Source organism: Ahaetulla prasina, chromosome 3, assembly GCF_028640845.1.
Source record: "Ahaetulla prasina isolate Xishuangbanna chromosome 3, ASM2864084v1, whole genome shotgun sequence".
NCBI classification, from domain to species: domain Eukaryota; kingdom Metazoa; phylum Chordata; class Lepidosauria; order Squamata; family Colubridae; genus Ahaetulla; species Ahaetulla prasina.
In genome coordinates this window covers 13,705,863-13,722,463 of record NC_080541.1, presented here as the reverse complement: position 1 = coordinate 13,722,463, position 16,601 = coordinate 13,705,863, and the positions used below count along the sequence as shown (strand labels likewise).

Here is a 16,601-nt window from a genome sequence, read left to right as displayed (position 1 = left end):
CTTTTCCCAAAAGGTTTCCACAATTTTGGACACTAGTGTAGGTCATGTGTATCTGACAGACTGGATGCCAAATTGAATAGAATAGAATAGAATTTTTTATTGGCCAAGTATGATTGGACACACAAGGAATTTGTCTTGGTGCATATGCTCTCAGTGTACATAAAAGAAAAGATATGTTCATCAAGGTACAACATTTACAACACAATTGATGGTCAATATATCAATATAAATCATAAGGATTGCCAGCAACAAAGTTACAGTCATACAGTCATAAGTGGAAAGAGATTGGTGATGGGAACGATGAGAAGATTAATAGTAGTGCAGATTTAGTAAATAGTTTGACAGTGTTGAGGGAATTATTTGTTTAGCAGAGTGATGGCCTTCGGGGAAAAACTGTTCTTGTGTCTAGTTGTTCTGTTGTGCAGTGCTCTATAGCGTCGTTTTGAGGGTAGGAGTTGAAACAGTTTATGTCCAGGATGTGGACATAAGGATGTGTGAGGGATCTGTAAATATTTTCACGGCCCTCTTCTTGATTCGTGCAGTATACAGGTCCTCAATGGAAGGCAGGTTGGTAGCAATTATTTTTTCTGCAGTGTGATTTTAATATAGATTAAATATATAAAATATATTTAATATATTATAAATATATTATAAATATATTAAATATATTTAATATAGATTTTCTCTGTTATTTATTATTTTATTCTTGGATTTTAAACTGGATATTCATTGAGTGTTTTTATTTGTCCTGTTCTCTGGTCTTTGACTGTCATGAACCTGATTTTGATGAATTAAAATGCATTAAACCATTTCAGCTATTCTTGTGCTAGGGTGAAAAATCTTAAAATACCTGTTCTACTGACAAGTTGGTTCTTTCTTAGGTCCAAGTGACTGCCACCTTGCAGCTGGTCAAGCTTTTCTAACATCTGCTAAGCAGTTCCTTTTGAATCCCGCTGCTCTGACTCAATTGTCCAGCGTTTATGTACCTCAGTGCGGTTTGGATGGTCAGTGGAGGGCAATCCAATGCAATGGTCCACCTGAACAAGCTTTTGAGTGGTACCAAAGATGGAATACTCAGAACAATAATAACAATGTGCTTACTATCCCTGACTTGGCTAACGTACTCCTGGACTACAAGGCAAGATCTCAGCAGAGCTTTGAAGATTTCATCAACATTCTCTACGCAGCGGGCCACCAGAATATTTTCCCAGGATTTTCCAAATACTCATCTTTTGAAGCTGTTCCTCAAGAGCTGCTGGAAGGCAATACACTGCAGTCATCTGAGAACATCTTACTGGACCCGTTCACCTTTTGGCAGCTTCTTCAAGGTCGCCTTAACCATTATCCAGGACCCTACAGTGATTTTAGTATCCCCTTGGGACATTTTGATCTTCGCAACTGTTGGTGTGTGGATGAAAAGGGACGCCTGCAAGGAAGCCAAGCCAGCGTAAACCAAGTTCCAACTTGTAAGTAACTTGGGCCACTCACCAGATCTTCCTGTGATAAAACATTATGACATAGAATAATAGGATTGATTAATCAACCCTCTGCCCATGGTGGGAGATTCTTTTCCATACTGGAATTTCTTGGGGCTTGATGGAATCATAGAAAGAATAACAAAACGGAATAATGGAGAGGGAAGGGACCTTGAAGGTCCTCCAGTCCACCCCTCCCTCCACCAAGCAGGAGGCCCTATACCATTACAGACGAATGGCTGTCCAAACCTTTCTTAAAAACCTCCAATGATGGAGCACCCACAACTTCTGAAGGCAAGGAGTTCCACTGGTTAATTGTTCTAACTGTCAGGAAATTTCTCCTTAGTTCTAAGTTCCTCAACGGAACTTATTTCTAAGGAACCTTAGTTCTAAGTTCCTCAACGGAACTACATCCACATGGAGGGAAGTATGCCTTGGAGTACCCCAAGGCTCTGTTTTAGGCCCAGTACTCTTCAACATCTTCATCAATGACTTGGACGAGGGGATAGATGGGGAACTCATCAAATTTGCAGATGACACCAAGCTGGCAGGAATAGCCAACACTCCAGAAGATAGGCTCAAGTTACAGAAAGATCTTGACAGACTTGAACATTGGGCGCTATCTAACAAAATGAAATTCAACAGTGAAAAAAGTAAGGCAAAAAACAAAAAACAAAATGCACAGGTACCGTATATGTGGTACCTTGCTCAATAGTAGTACCTGTGAGAGGAATCTTAGAGTCCTAGGGGATAACCATTTAGATATGAGCCAGCAGTGTGCAGCAGCTGCTAAAAAACCCAACACTTTAATACCACTTTATAATGCCTTGGTAAGGCCACACTTGGAATATTGCATCCAGTTTTGGTCACCACGATGTAAAAAAGATGTTGAGACTCTAGAAAGAGTGCAGAGAAGAGCAACAAAGTTGATTAGGGGACTGGAGGCTAAAACATATGAAGAATGGTTGCAGGAACTGTCTAGTTTAATGAAAAGAAGGACTAGAGGAGACATGATAGCAGTGTTCCAATATCTCAGGGGCTGCCACAAAGAAGAGGGAGTCAAGCTATTCTCCAAAGCACCTGAAGGCAGGACAAGAAGCAATGGGTGGAAACTAATCAAGGAAAGAAGCAACTTAGAACTAAGGAGAAATTTCCTGACAGAACAATTAATAAGTGGAACGACTTGCCTGCAGAAGTTGTGAATGCTCCAACACTGGAAATTTTTAAGAAAATGTTGGATAACCGTCTGACTGAGATGGTGTAGCGTTTCCTGTCTGGGCAGGGGGTTGGACTAGAAGGCCTCCAAGGTCCCTTCCAACTCTGTTGTTATATTATATTATATTATATTATAAGTTGCTTCTTCCCTTGATTAGTTTCCACCCATTGCTTCTTGTCCTGCCTCAGGTGCTTTGGAGAATAGGTCGACCCCTTCTTGATGGGATTCAGCAAAATTTGAGCCCGATGAAGCATTTATGATGTGACTAACATTGCACTAAGCCATATAGTCATTTGGTTTTAGTTTTCAATTATGTATAGATCGAGTCCTAATTTGCAGTCCATGGATGGTGGTTTAGCATTCTGTGTGTGAGCCTGGCCATTGTGTCTCAATGAACAAATCAGGGTTAAACTAAACCAAGATTTATTTTTAAATCAGGGGTCTCCAACCTTGGCAACTTTAAGACTTGTGGACTTCAACTCCCAGAATTCTGGGAGTTGAAGTCCACAAGTCTTAAAGTTGCTAAGGTTGGAGACCCCTGGTTTAAATTAATGTTTAATGACCATTAATAGGCTCTGCCCTAGAGTAATGGGTTTTTGTGGAAAATCTTTTCTCATTATAAATTATCAGCCATTAGCACTGGTGGATATTGGGCTTTTTCTAAAATCCATTTTTTTTCCTTTTAGCTTTTATTCATTTAATTCGCCAAATGCAAGGTGGTTTTTTTTTTTAAGTTGCTTTGACTAGTTAGCATTTCCTTTTATATAAGGCTAATGAAGTCCTTTGAGACATTCACACAACTGAGAAATTGTCTATAAATATTTTAAAATAAATACATGAGGAATCGGGCATAATTATTTGCAAGTGACAATGCTGAGCCGGTTTTAAGCTTAGGTATTTAATATTCCTGCTTGAAAGAACAGCCCACTGGGATCTGAATCTCAGATTGTCCTATTTTCTCCTGGCTCCGATTTATATATTGTGAGCAGAACTGCTAAGTTTATAATTAAGGCAGTTCAGCTAAGAACCTGTTTTTTGAATAAAGTGGGTAATATATCATGTAAAGATGATCTTTTTTATTCAAAGACCGATTCTTTCTATTTCACATATGTATATTATTATTATATTTCCTTAGCGGTTTTTCCCTGGAATTGGATCCTGCACTTTACTTATTTTATTTTGTTTGATTAATTGACTGATCAATTAATAAACTGGAACTGCTAACTACTTTGGAGCCAAATAATTACATTGAGGCTGACACTGAAATTAATGAAGGTCCTAGTCTCTTTCTTATTCCTTGCTTGCTGCCACACTAGGCTAAATGAATGAATGAATAAATACCGTATTTTTCAGAGTATAAGACACACCTTAGTTTTTGGGGAGGAAAATAAGAAAAAAGCTGATTGGCGGGTGGATTGGCCTCCCGGAATACCCCCAATTAGCTGTTCCTAGAGGTGAATTTTAGCAATAGGTTGTGAGCTCTGCGCCTTGCTTTTTTTTTTCCCAGCCTCTGTAACCTCCCTTTAAGAAGCTTTTTTGTGTGTGTGCCTCTGAAAGCCTCCAAAACAGAGCTTCAGAAAAAAAGCCTCTGAGGATTTTTTTCTGAAGCTCTGTTTTGGAGGCTTTTTTTCCTGAAGCTTCGTTTCTGAGGCTTTTTTTCTGAAGCTTCGTTTCTGAGGCTTTTTTCCTGAAGTTTCTTTCAGAGACTTTTTTTCTGAAGCTTCATTTCTGAGACTTTTTTTCTGAAACATCTTTCACAGGCTTTTTTCAGCAGAAATCTCTGTTTGAGAGGCTGGGGGGGAGGGCCTACATTCGGGGGTATAAGACGCACCCAGATTTTCACTCTCTTTTTTGGGGGAAAAAGGTATGACTTATAATTGAAAAAAATGGTAAATGGGATTCAGAACTGGATGGAAGACAATAATTATGTATTTGTTGCTCATAATTAATATGCTTAAACCAGACAAAGTAAAAATCTTCATCTTCTTTTATTTGAATCCTTTCCCTTCCCTTTCTCCCTCCTGCTCTTCCTCTTCCCTTTCCCCTTCTCCCTTGTCTTATCCTCCTCGTCCTTCTTCTCCTTCATCTCCCTTTGTCTCTTGGTCCTCCTCTTCCTCCCCTTGTCTCTCATGCCTCTTCGTCCTCTTCCTCCCCATTATGCAGATTCGCCCTACTCTGAGCAAATGTTTTGTCTTCTTGCAGGTCTTGGAGTGTGTGAAGCTGCAAAGCAAGAAGCTGTGGAATTTGTTAACAAGGCGGAACAACTTATTCAGGAGTCAAACATCTCTCATTTTCCTTTTGGACAAAGCTTTTTAATGAGCCAAATATCTATGTTAAGAGGCCGAGAGCTTTGGAGTAATTTTTCTCAGCTGGAGAGCACTTTTGCAGAAATACTGTTGGCAGGGAGCGATTATGCCATCCAGCTGGCTGCACAATCCAGTATGTTAATTTTTAAAAAAATGATTTTTTACGTTGGTGGTCCAGTATACTTTGAATCACTGAAGGAAGAATTAGCATTGTAGGATTTGCGAGAGTCTCTACAGGAAGAGGATCAAAGAGTTACGATGGTGATCACAACTAAATGATTGAAATCCTGGGTATTGATCACATGGTTGTGGCCATCATCTTAACTTTCTTGACTGCCCTGTGGACAGCTTTGTTTGGTTTTCTTAATAGATAATATGGGAGGAGAACCATGTTAGTGTATGGTATTGTTTCTCAACCTTAACAGCTCTTAAGATGTGTAGACTGAATGATGGCTGGGTAATTCCGGAAGTTGAAGTCCACACATCTTAGAGCTACTAAATTTGAAAAACCCTCATCTCCAGTAATCAGAGTTAGAATAGAATGAATGAGCTTGAAGGGACCTTAGAGGTCTTCTAGTCCAGGCCCCTGCTCAAGCAGGAGAACCTATACCATTTCAGATAGGTGACCATCTAGACCAGTGGTGTCAAACTCAATTTCACTGAGGGCCACAATAGGGTTGTGTTTGGCCTTGGGGGTGTGTGTGGGGCCAGGTTGGGCGTGGCCAGCTTGATGTCACTCATGTCGGGGGTGCCTCTGGTGGTCTGAGTGCTCTGCCAGCAAAAATGGAGTATGGGACAACCGTGGACAGCCTTCCTGAGCGCCGTTTTGGCTGGCAGAGGGTTGCAGGAGGCTGTTGCAGGCAAACATGGAGCTCAGGAGGGTTGCATGTGACCCTTCCAAATTCCATTTTTGCTGGCAGAGGCACTGTGGGCCGGTCCTTTGCTGTTTCCAGGGTGGCCCCATGGGCCAGATCTAAGCACTCCGCAGGCCAGATCTGGCCCCCAGGTCTTGAGTTTGACACCCTGATCTAGACTCTTCTTAAAAACATCTAGTGATGGAGTGACCAGATCAGATGGAGTCTGGTAGCGTCTTTCAGACTACAGCTTAAGCCTTGTATTCAAATTTTTTAGTGAGAAAATGTTTGCTCACCTTGGTTTCTGCAGCTTTCGTTATCCCAAAAGGGGAAAAAAAATAATGAACAAAAATCAGGATCAGCTCAGTGGCATCTCCATGTGTGGTTGTCCAATCTTCCAACTTGGCAACTTCAAAACTCGTGGACTTCAATTTCCAGAAGCTGGAAGCCCCATCCATGGCTGCCTGGGGAATTTTGGGAGTTGAAGTCTACAAGTCTTAAAGTTGCCATGGTTGGATATTCCGGCTCTAAAGGAGCATTTCTTAGCCGGAATGGATAAAATAAGGCTGTTACAGTGGAGATGTTCTAAGGAGGTATTTGTTTTAATTTGCTGTAGCAAAAACCAATGCTAGCATTTTTGTGGCACTATAGAAGCTAACAGGTTTATTTTCAACCCAATCCCCTTCGGCAAAATATACAGAGTGGAGGTTCAAGTATGGTACTTTTTTCATATTTTCTTCTTGGGGAAAAGATGATATAAGTAGGGAGAAAACCACATAAAGTCTAATGGTAAAGCAGGGTTGCATAAATTGTAGAAATAGAGAGATAAGGGCCATGGTGGCTCAGGCTGTAAAATAGCCTGTTATTAAAACACAGCTGCCTGCAATTACTGCAGGTTCTAGTTCCACCAGGCCCAAGGTTGACTCAGCCTTCCATCCTTTATAAGGTAGGTAAAATGAGGACCCAGATTGTTGTGGGGGGGCAATAAGTTGACTTTGTAAATATACAAATAGAATGAGACTATTGCCTTACACACTGTAAGCTGCCCTGAGTCTTCGGAGAAGAGCGGGATATAAATGTAAATTAAAAAAAAAAGATAAGGAGGCTTGGAGATGTTAGTAATGATGAGCAGGGAGAAGAAAAAGAGGGGCCCTTTTACATCTACTTTATATCAGATCTTACTTTTGAACGATCCACATAATAGATACTTATGAATCAGCAGTAAAAGAGTTCCATGTTTTCTATTTACATCTCTGTGGTTGACTTCATCGCTTAAACCCCGTTTGCTTTGTTGTAGCTTTGCAGTTTTATCAGAAGAGTCTATTTGCATCCCCGGACTCTGCTGGGGAAGCTCAGCGCTTGGCATTTCAGCCTTACATCCCCCAGTGTGATGGACAAGGGAACTGGGAGCCGGTCCAATGCTATGACAGCACAGGTGAGAAATATCTAGGAAGATGTTTGCCTGAGTAAACATTGATGGTCTTTCATGGCTGTAGATACTAGCAATTACATACCGTAATCTTCTTCATCTTCTCCTTTTTCTTCTTTTTCTTCCTCCTCCTCCTCTTCCTCCTCCTTTTCTTGTTCTCCTCTTCCTTCTCTTCCTCTCCTTCCTCTTCCTCCTCCTCTATTTCTTTCTCTTTCCTCTTCCTCTCCTCCTTCCTCCTCCTCCTCCTCCTCTTTTTGTCCTTCTTCTACCTCCTCTACCTTCTCCTCCCCTCCTCCTCCTCCTCTCCTCCACCTCCTTCCTCCTCCTCCTCTTTGTCCTCTTCTACATCCTCTACCTTCTCCTCCTCCTCCTCCTTCCTCCTCCTCCTTCTCTTCCACTCTCTCTCCTTCTACCTCCACTACCTTCTCTTCCCCGCCTCCTCTTCCTCTTCCTTTCCTCCTCCTCCTCCTCTTCCTCTTCCTCTCCTCCTCCTCCTCCTCCTCCTCCTCCTCTTCTTTTCCTTCTTCCTCCTTGTTTTTCTCCTCCTCATCTTTTTTTTCCTGTTCCTCTTCTTCCTCTTTCTCTATCTCCTCCTCCTCTTTGTCCTCTTCTACCTCCTCTACCTCCTCCTCCTCCTCCACCTTCTCTTCCTCTCTCTGTCCTTCTACCTCCACTACCTTCTCTTCCCTGCCTCCTCTTCCTCTTCCTCTTCCTTTTCTTCTTCCTCCTTGTTTTCCTCCTCCTCATATTTTTTTCCCTGTTCCTCTTCTTCCTCTTTCTCCAGCTCCTCCTTCTCTCCTCCTCCTTCTCCTTCCCCTTCCCCTTCCTTCCTAGGTTACATAGCAAAAAGGAGTCTAATTACTTTCATTATTTTATTTCCTTGCATGCATTTGTATATAAATAATAAATACTATACTTATATTCCCCCTTTATTATAAACAATTCAAAATGGCCCAAACCCACCCAGTCAGCTTTCATGCCTAAGGAAAGACTGGAAGTCACAGTCTCCCAGTTTCTAGTTCAGCACCTTAGCCATCACACCAAATTTAGCTCTCAGTTTGCAAAAACACGAATAAACTTCATCACGAGCACAGGGACTTTATTAAATACATCCTTGGATCATTCTTCCAATTCAAGAGGTGGAAAGTACCAGTATCACCATGAAACGTGAGTCTTTCAAGAGTTGGGAAAGCCGCATGGTCTTCATAGGATTTGTTTTCTTGGATGAAATGATCAAAAGAGATTTATGTCTGCTCTGATTTTTGCCCTGTGGTGGCCAGTTCAGACAAACTAAATTCTCAGGGCATGTTCATTACCAGGGGTGTCAAACTCAAGGCCTGTGAGCCAGATCCGGCCGGTGATTAGATTTGGCCCATGGGGCTGCCCTGGAAACAGCGAAGGATCGGCCATGGTGCCTCTGCCAGTAAAAACTGTTGTGGTCTGTCAGCAGCCTGTTGAGCTGGCAATAGAGTTGGACAGCGATGAGGCTGAGGAAGAGTGTGGGCCAGTCCTGGAGGCTGGGCAAGGCCCGGATGAGGGCTCTGCGTCGGAGGCTGAGGTGGGGCCAGGACCATCGAGGAGTGGGGTGCGGACTCCAGAGCCTCCAGAGCCTGACAGTGGTGGGGCAGAGGAACAGGAAGAACCTGTTCCTAATGCACGCATGAGAAGAGCTGCCAGAAGGCAAGAGCAGCTCAAGCAAAGAGGATGACTCGGGAGTAAGGCCAAGAGATGATTGGCCCCTCCCATAAGACTTAAAAAAGACAAGCAACGGCGTTTGGGCTTTGCTAGAAAACAACATTGGTAGCTTCATCTTCTTGCATTTATTTTTGTATCAGTGTCTTCTGAACTTTTGCCAAGAAAGGCCTTTGGCAGTTTGCCTAATTGGACCAAGGTTTGTGATAGGACTGAGGAATTTCTGGTGGGAGGAACTTGCTACGCTGAGAATGAAGTAATTCTCAGCTGTTTGAATAAAGTTTGTTTGTTTTTTCACTGACTGAGTTTCCTACTACCTACTTGGGCCTGGGTCACAACAAAAACAGAGCTCAGCTTCCTGCAGCCCTCCTAAGCTCCATTTTCAGCTCCATTTTCAGCTGCGACCGAGCTCCATTTTCACTGGCAGAGCACTCGGGCCACCACAGGAGCTCCTGAAACAAGTGACGTTGAGCTGGCCACACCCCACATCCCGCTGAGGCCAAACACAACCCTGATGCGGGTTTCTTCTCAATGAAATCGAGTTTGACATACCCTGTTCAATACAGTGATTTCTTCTTTAGTGAACTATTGTGTCGTGTCCCACTCCTCCTCTGACGGCCGGGTCTGGGAAGTCTGTATCAAGCGTGGCCACGAAGCCTCTGCAGCTTTGCCAAATTCCTGTCAGAGTTCTCAGGGCAGGCAGGAATCCAAGGTGTGACTTCAGCACCCAGATGAGACTTTGCCTGACTCAAGGAATGCCAAAAAGCAGATCCTTTATATAGGCCATGGGGTGTGGCTCCATGACTCAGCACTTATCCAAGCCTGCCCCTCCCTTCCTTTTGCTGACATCGCCTCTCCATTCTCCGGAAGCGGGGATCTGTCCACTGTGTCTTTTCGTCCTCCTGCTCAGCTGCCGGCAATTCTACCTCGTGGCTGGCTTCGTGCTCACACGCTGTAGGGAGGTTTGTTTGCTCAGTCTGTCCGGGCATAGTACCAGGGCTGGGGGCTGGAGGCATGCCAGGCCATTCTTCTTCACTATCAGTCTCTGGCTCAGATAGCAGGAGATGGGAGGGGCCCGGCTGAGGAGAGGAGGGCGGGCAAGGCACAACATATTGTCTAATTCCACTCATGTATTGTGAGGCACCTCTCTTTGCGAAGTGATTTCCAAAATGCGTATTTTTTCCTTCTTTGCTTCAGGTCACTGCTGGTGTGTCAATGAGATGGGACGTTATGTTTCAGATTCCTTGGTGACACGCTCAACACAACTGCCCCAGTGTAAGTCTTATTCTTTAAAGTTGGGCTGTTGCCCCTTAACAGGCAATACAGATAGGCAGGAGAAGAGCATATTTTTACAAGATGGTAGGAGTGTCAGCTCAGGGTGAGATGTCCAACTCTTCAATAAAAATATTACGGTAATCATTTTAGGGTACTGGTAGTCAGCTTTGCTTGAAGTGGAGATAGGATGTTGCTTCAGTCAATTGAGATGATATGGCCATTACAGAAAGGAGTAATATTGAAAAAGACCTTATTTGTTTAAATACTGTATTTTTTGGAGTATAAGACACTCTGGACTACAAGACACACCTACCTTTTTTGGTGAGGAAAACAAGAAAAAGAAATCTGCCTCTGCCTCCCAGCAATTGTGCCTGGTTGCAGCAAACAGCAAATAACCTGCATTACTTTCATTTTCGTTTTCAGCCTAGCTTGATTAGCACAAGAAAAAAAAAACTGCTCCCAGCAATTTAACTCCTTCCAGCAAGCAGAAGAGGCCCCCGCAAAACAGCTGAGAGTCGGGATGCCGATCCAACTGACACTCAACTTGTGCTAATCAGGCTGTGCTGAAGCTGAAATGGGCTGTTGCTGCTTGCTGCAAGGAGGTAAATTGCTGGGAGGCAGAGGTCAAAGGGTAGGGGCCAGTGGGTGGGTGAGGGGCTACATTTATTGTATAAGACGCACCTAAATTTTCACCCCCTTTTAGGGGGGGAAAAGGTACATCTTACACTCTGAAAAATACAGTAATCCCATACAACATCTGTAACATAGATTCTTTAAGAGTAAAGATGAGTGAAAATACAAGAAGTCTAAATCACAACAGATTTTTAGCATTATGCATAAAACTGATTGCAGTTTGGTGATTTATTATAGTTGGATCGTGGCTATTGATATTCATTCTTGGCTGCGCGTAGTAACAACTTTCATCTTTTAAAACAATATATACAACTTTCGCAATTAATTAAGGATAGACTGGGAAACGACACCTTCCATGGCATTTCCAAATCCCTTGTTTATTCCTTTAGAATTTTAATAATAATAATAATAATATTTTAATTTGTATACCGCCCTTCTCCCAAAGGACTCAGGGCGGTGAACAGGCAGATAAAATATAAATACACACTAATTAAAAACATCCCTTAAAAAACTAATTTAAATGCCCAAAATGTTAAAAAACGTACTCCCCCGTAAAATAACAAAATTTTAAAAACCCATCCAATAAAAATAAAAATCAGGCTAGTCCAGCCATACGAAATAAATAAGTTTTAAGTTCGCGGCGAAAGGTCCTAAGGTCAGGTAATTGTCGAAGTCCGAGGGGAAGTTCGTTCCACAGGGTCGGAGCTCCCACAGAGAAGGCCCTCCCCTGGGGCCGCCAGTCGACACTGTTTGGCTGACGGCACCCTGAGGAGTCCCTCTGTGGGAGCGTGCGGACGATGGGAGATAGAAGCCAGCAGTAGGCGGTCCCAGATAGCCCGGTCCTAAGCCATGGAGCGCTTTAAAGGTGGTAACCAATACCTTGAAGCGCACCGGAAAACAACAGGTAGCCAGTGCAGTCTGCGCAGGATAGATGTTATGTGGGAGCCCGAGACGCCCTCAATAACCCGCAGCCGCGTTCTGAACTAGCTGAAGTCTCCGGTGCTCTTCAAGGGGAGCCCCATGTAGAGAGCATTGCAGTAGTCCAGGCGAGAGGTAACGGCATGAGTGACTGTGCATAAGGCATCCCGGTCCAGGAAGGGACGCAACTGGCGGATCAGGCGAACCTGATAAAATGCTCTCCTGGAGACGGTCGCCAAATGGTCTTCAAAGGACAACCGACCATCCAGGAGCACGCCCAAGTTGCGTACCTTCTCCATCCGGCCAATGATTCACCCCCGACAGACAGCCGCATCTGCAGCTGACTGTACCGAGGTGCCGGCATCCACAGCCACTCCGTCTTGGAGGGATTAAGTTTGAGCCTGTTCCTCCCCATCCAGACCCGTACGGCTTCCAGACACCGGGACAGCACTTCGACAGCTTCACTGGGGTGGCCCGGGGTGGAAAAGTACAGCTGGGTGTCATCAGCGTACAGTTGGTATCTCACCCCAAAGCCACTGATGATCTCACCCAGCGGCTTCATATAGATGTTGAACAGGAGGGGTGAGAGAATCGACCCCTGCGGCACCCCACACATGAGGCACCTTGGAGTCGATCTCTGCCCCCCTGCCAACACCGCCTGCGTCCGATCAGAGAGGTAGGAGGAGAACCACCGATAAACGGTGCCTCCCACTCCCAACCCCTCCAACCGGCGCAGCAGGATACCATGGTCGATGGTATCAAAAGCCGCTGAGAGGTCTAATAGGACCAGGGCAGAGGAGTAACCCCTATCCCTGGCCCTCCAGAGATCATCCACCAGTGCGACCAAAGCTGTCTCCGTACTGTATCCGGGCCGGAAGCCGGACTGGAACGGGTCTAGATAGACAGCTTCATCCAGGTACTGGGGTAGCTGACATGCCACCACACTCTCTACAACCTTCGCCGTAAAGCGAAGATTGGAGACTGGCCGGTAGTTCCCTAAAACAGCTGGGTCCAGGGAAGGCTTCTTGAGGAGGGGTCTCACCACCGCCTCTTTCAAGGCCGCCTCCCACAAAGAAGCATTTGTAATCCCCTGGAGCCAGCCTCGTGTCACCTCCTGAGTAGCCAGTACTAACCAGGAGGGGCACGGATCCAGTAAACATGTGGTATGCTCAGCCTACCCAGCAACCTGTCCATGTCCTCGGGAGTCACAGGATCAAAGTCATCCCAAACCACCTCAACAAGACGGGCCTCAGAACCCTCGCCTGGATCTACCCAATTTTGATCCAATCCGTCCCGAAGCTGAACGATTTTGTCGATAGATAACCGTTAAACTCCTCGGCACGCCTTGTAGGGGTCCTCCGCCTCCTGTTGAAGGAGCGAGCGGGTCACCCAAACAGGGCGGCCGGGCGGTTATCTGCCGACGCAATGAGGGAGGAACGAGGAACGCCGCAGAACCCTCATTGCCACTAGGTAGGTCCTACTATAGGACCTAACTAGTGTCCGGTCAGCCTCAGAGCGACTGGATCTCCAGGCACTCTCTAGGCGTCTTCTCTGGCACTTCATCTCCCTCAGCTCCTCGGAGAACCAAGGAGCTGGTTGAGACCGACGCCGGGTCAGAGGCCGCAAAGGCATGACACGGTCCAAAGCTCCAGCCGCGGCCTGTTCCCAGGCCGCAACTAGCTCTTCAGTCGAGTCGTGGGCCAGGTGTTCGGGAAACGGCCCAAGCTCCGTCAGGAACCTCTCCGGGTCCATCAGGTGCCTGGGACGGAACCAACGCATTGGTTCCGTCTCCCTGCGGTGGTGGGTAGCAGTCAGAAAGTCTAGACGAAGGAGAAAATGATCTGACCATGACAAAGGTTAAACAACTAAATCATTTAAAACCAGATCATTAGACCACTGGCCAGAGATAAAAATCAGGTCTAGGGTACCTCCCCCGACGTGGGTAGGGCCGTCAATTAACTGAATCAGGTCCATGGCCGTCATGGAAGCCATGAACTCATGAGCTGCCGAGGATGCTACGCCGGTTTTATTCCCTTATTCCCTTTTTCTTGCCTTCAGTTTCTTATTTGTTTATATGTCTATATTTACCGTAACTGGAAAAAGTAAGAAAATGCAAGGGGTGGTGAAAGCCCTTAGCATTTTCTTTATTAGCAAAGATAGTAACAGAAGAGGTTTCTTACAGGGGCTGTTCATTAGCACTTCTTGTCCCAAAGGCGCTTTTTTTCAGGAGGCAACTGGACTTTTTTGTTTTTTCCTTTGAAGACGTTTCGCTTCTCGTCCAAGAAGCTTCTTCAGCTCTGACTGGATGGTGGGGAATGGAAGGATTTATATTCCTTGCAGACAGCTGGTCATTTGTATCCCTTTAGAGGGTCATTGAAGCACTTGGAGGTTTATCTGTGTCCTCAGGGTCACCTGAGTGATGCTCCTGGTTCCTGTAGTCTGCAATTTTTTCCTCTAGAAAAATTCCTTATTCCCACACAATTCAAAGGGTGTTTTATCCTTTCCTTGATTAAGTTTCCATCCATTGCTACATGTTTTGCCTCCAGGTGCTTTGGAGAATAGCTTGACTCCCTCTTCTTTATGGCAGCTCCTTAGATCATAGAACACTTGTATTTTGCTCCTCAGTTGGGTGTGAAACATTTTTATAGGTGTCCTTGGAGATTTGATTGGATTGAATTCTGTCCTAGGCTTAGTTATTTGGATTGATGAAGTGATTCTGGGGTATGGATTTCTTCAGCTGTGTCTTAACTACTAATGTCTTTGGCTGAAGTGAACACTTGGAAACATTTAGTTTCCTCAGTTTCTGCAACTGTCTTTAATTAATCGGGATGAAGAAGTAAGTGGGTCTTCGGACTTGTTTGCTAGCTGGAATACATATTACTCTGGAAAAAAAATGATCTTTAAAGTGTTGGTTATGACCTTTAAAGCACTCCATGGCTTAGGGCCTGGGTACTTACGGGACCGCCTGCTGTTACCGCATGCCTCCCACCGACCCGTATGCTCCCATAGAGAGGGACTTCTCAGGGTGCCGTCCGCCAAGCAATGTCGGCTGGCGGCCCCCAGGGGAAGGGCCTTCTCTGTGGGGGCTCCCACACTCTGGAACGAGCTTCCCCCGGGTTTACGCCAAATACCTGACCTTCGGACCTTCCGCCGTGAACTGAAGACACATCTTTTCATTCGCGCGGGGCTGGCTTGAATTGAATTTTATTAATTTTAAATTTTTATTAATTAATTTTAAATGGGGTTTTTTAGTCTAGTATATTTTAACCTATCAGGCTAATTTTTAAAATAAGTTTTTTAATCTGCATTTTAAATTGTACATTGTATTATCTGTTTTATTTTTGCCTGTACACCGCCCTGAGTCCTTCGGGAGAAGGGCAGTATAAAAATCAAATAAATAAAATAAATAAATAAATAAAATCTGAATGCAGGTCAGACATCATGTCAACGTTCCCAAGTCAACGCCCAGATTGCCAGTTGGAGAATGAATGGATTGACACGGAACGCAACTTCAGCAGCTCTGTTTACTCCGTCCTGTCTGGAGGCAAGTTGTATAAAGCTGAAAATTGTATTTTATTTTATTTTATTGTATTTTATTTTATTTTATTTTATTTTATTTTATTTTATTTTATTTTATTTTATTTTATTTTATTTTATTTTATTTATTTATTTATTTATTTATTTTATTTTATTTTATTTTATTTTATTTACTTACTTACTTACTTACTTATTTATTTTATTTTATTTTATTTTATTTTATTTTATTTTATTTTATTTTATTTTATTTATTAGATTTTTATACCGCCCTTCTCCCGAAGGACTCAGGGCGGTACATAGCCAAGTAAAAACAACATGCACATAGACAAAATTTAAAAGCATATTAAAAAAACTAATTATAAAATGGCCAATTAAAATTAAAACTAAAGTAAAACAATCCTAAAACCCCACTTAAAATTTCCTCAAGCTAGCCCCGCATGGTGAAATAAGAGAGTCTTGAGTTCGCATTTAAAGGACCGGAGGTCGGGGAGTTGATGCAACCCTGGAGGCAACTCATTCCATAGGGCTGGAGCCCCCACAGAGAAGGCCCTTCTCCTGGGGGTCGCCAGTTGACATTGTTTGACTGACGGCACCCCGAGGAGGCCCTCCCTATGGGAGCGCACAGGCCGATGGGAGGCTATAGGTGGCAGTAGGCAAGTAACCCGGTCCCGTGCCATTTTGATTATTACATGATTACACTTTTCCCTTTTTGAAGGTTGGGATATTTGTATTTTTTTTTCTGGGGGAGAAAGGGGCTACGGTAGCCTAGCAGTTAAGATGCTGGGCTTATCGACCAGAAGGCTGGCAGATCGAGACTGAGTACTGCATGATGGAGTGAGCTCCCCTCCCCTCCCTTGCTGCAGCTCCTGCTCACCTAGCAGTTCGAAAGCATGCAAATGCGAGTAGATAAATAGATACCACTTTGTGGAAAAGTAATTCAGCATTACCTTTCCATTCCATTCCATTCCATTCCATTCCCATTACATAAAGGGACACGGTGGCTCAGGGGCTAGGACGTTGAGCTCTTCTCCTGCAAGCTATTGCTGACTGATTAAACAGTTCCTAAAGTTTTCTTCATGGTGGCTCAGGGCTAAAGGCGTTGAGCTTGTTGATCGAAAGGTCGGCAGTTCAGCGGTTCGAATCCCTAGTGCTGCATAATGGCATGAGCTCCCTTTACTTGTCCCAGCTTCTGCCAACCTAGCAGTTCGAAAGCACGTAAAAATGCAAATAGAAAAATACGGACCACCTTTGGTGGGAAGGTAACAT

General features: G+C 44.3%; 1 protein-coding gene across 1 annotated transcript in view; it reads left to right on the top strand.

Annotated features, from left to right (window-relative positions):
• TG (thyroglobulin) overlaps window positions 1-16,601 on the top strand; it is a 201,823-nt gene that overhangs the window by 25,345 nt on the left and 159,877 nt on the right. Inside the window, exons 6-10 of the mRNA XM_058175193.1 lie at window positions 882-1,466; window positions 4,894-5,130; window positions 7,149-7,286; window positions 10,170-10,247; window positions 15,230-15,342. Of these exons, the coding sequence (XP_058031176.1) occupies window positions 882-1,466; window positions 4,894-5,130; window positions 7,149-7,286; window positions 10,170-10,247; window positions 15,230-15,342 (1,151 nt within the window). The remainder of the gene's footprint in view (window positions 1-881; window positions 1,467-4,893; window positions 5,131-7,148; window positions 7,287-10,169; window positions 10,248-15,229; window positions 15,343-16,601) is intronic.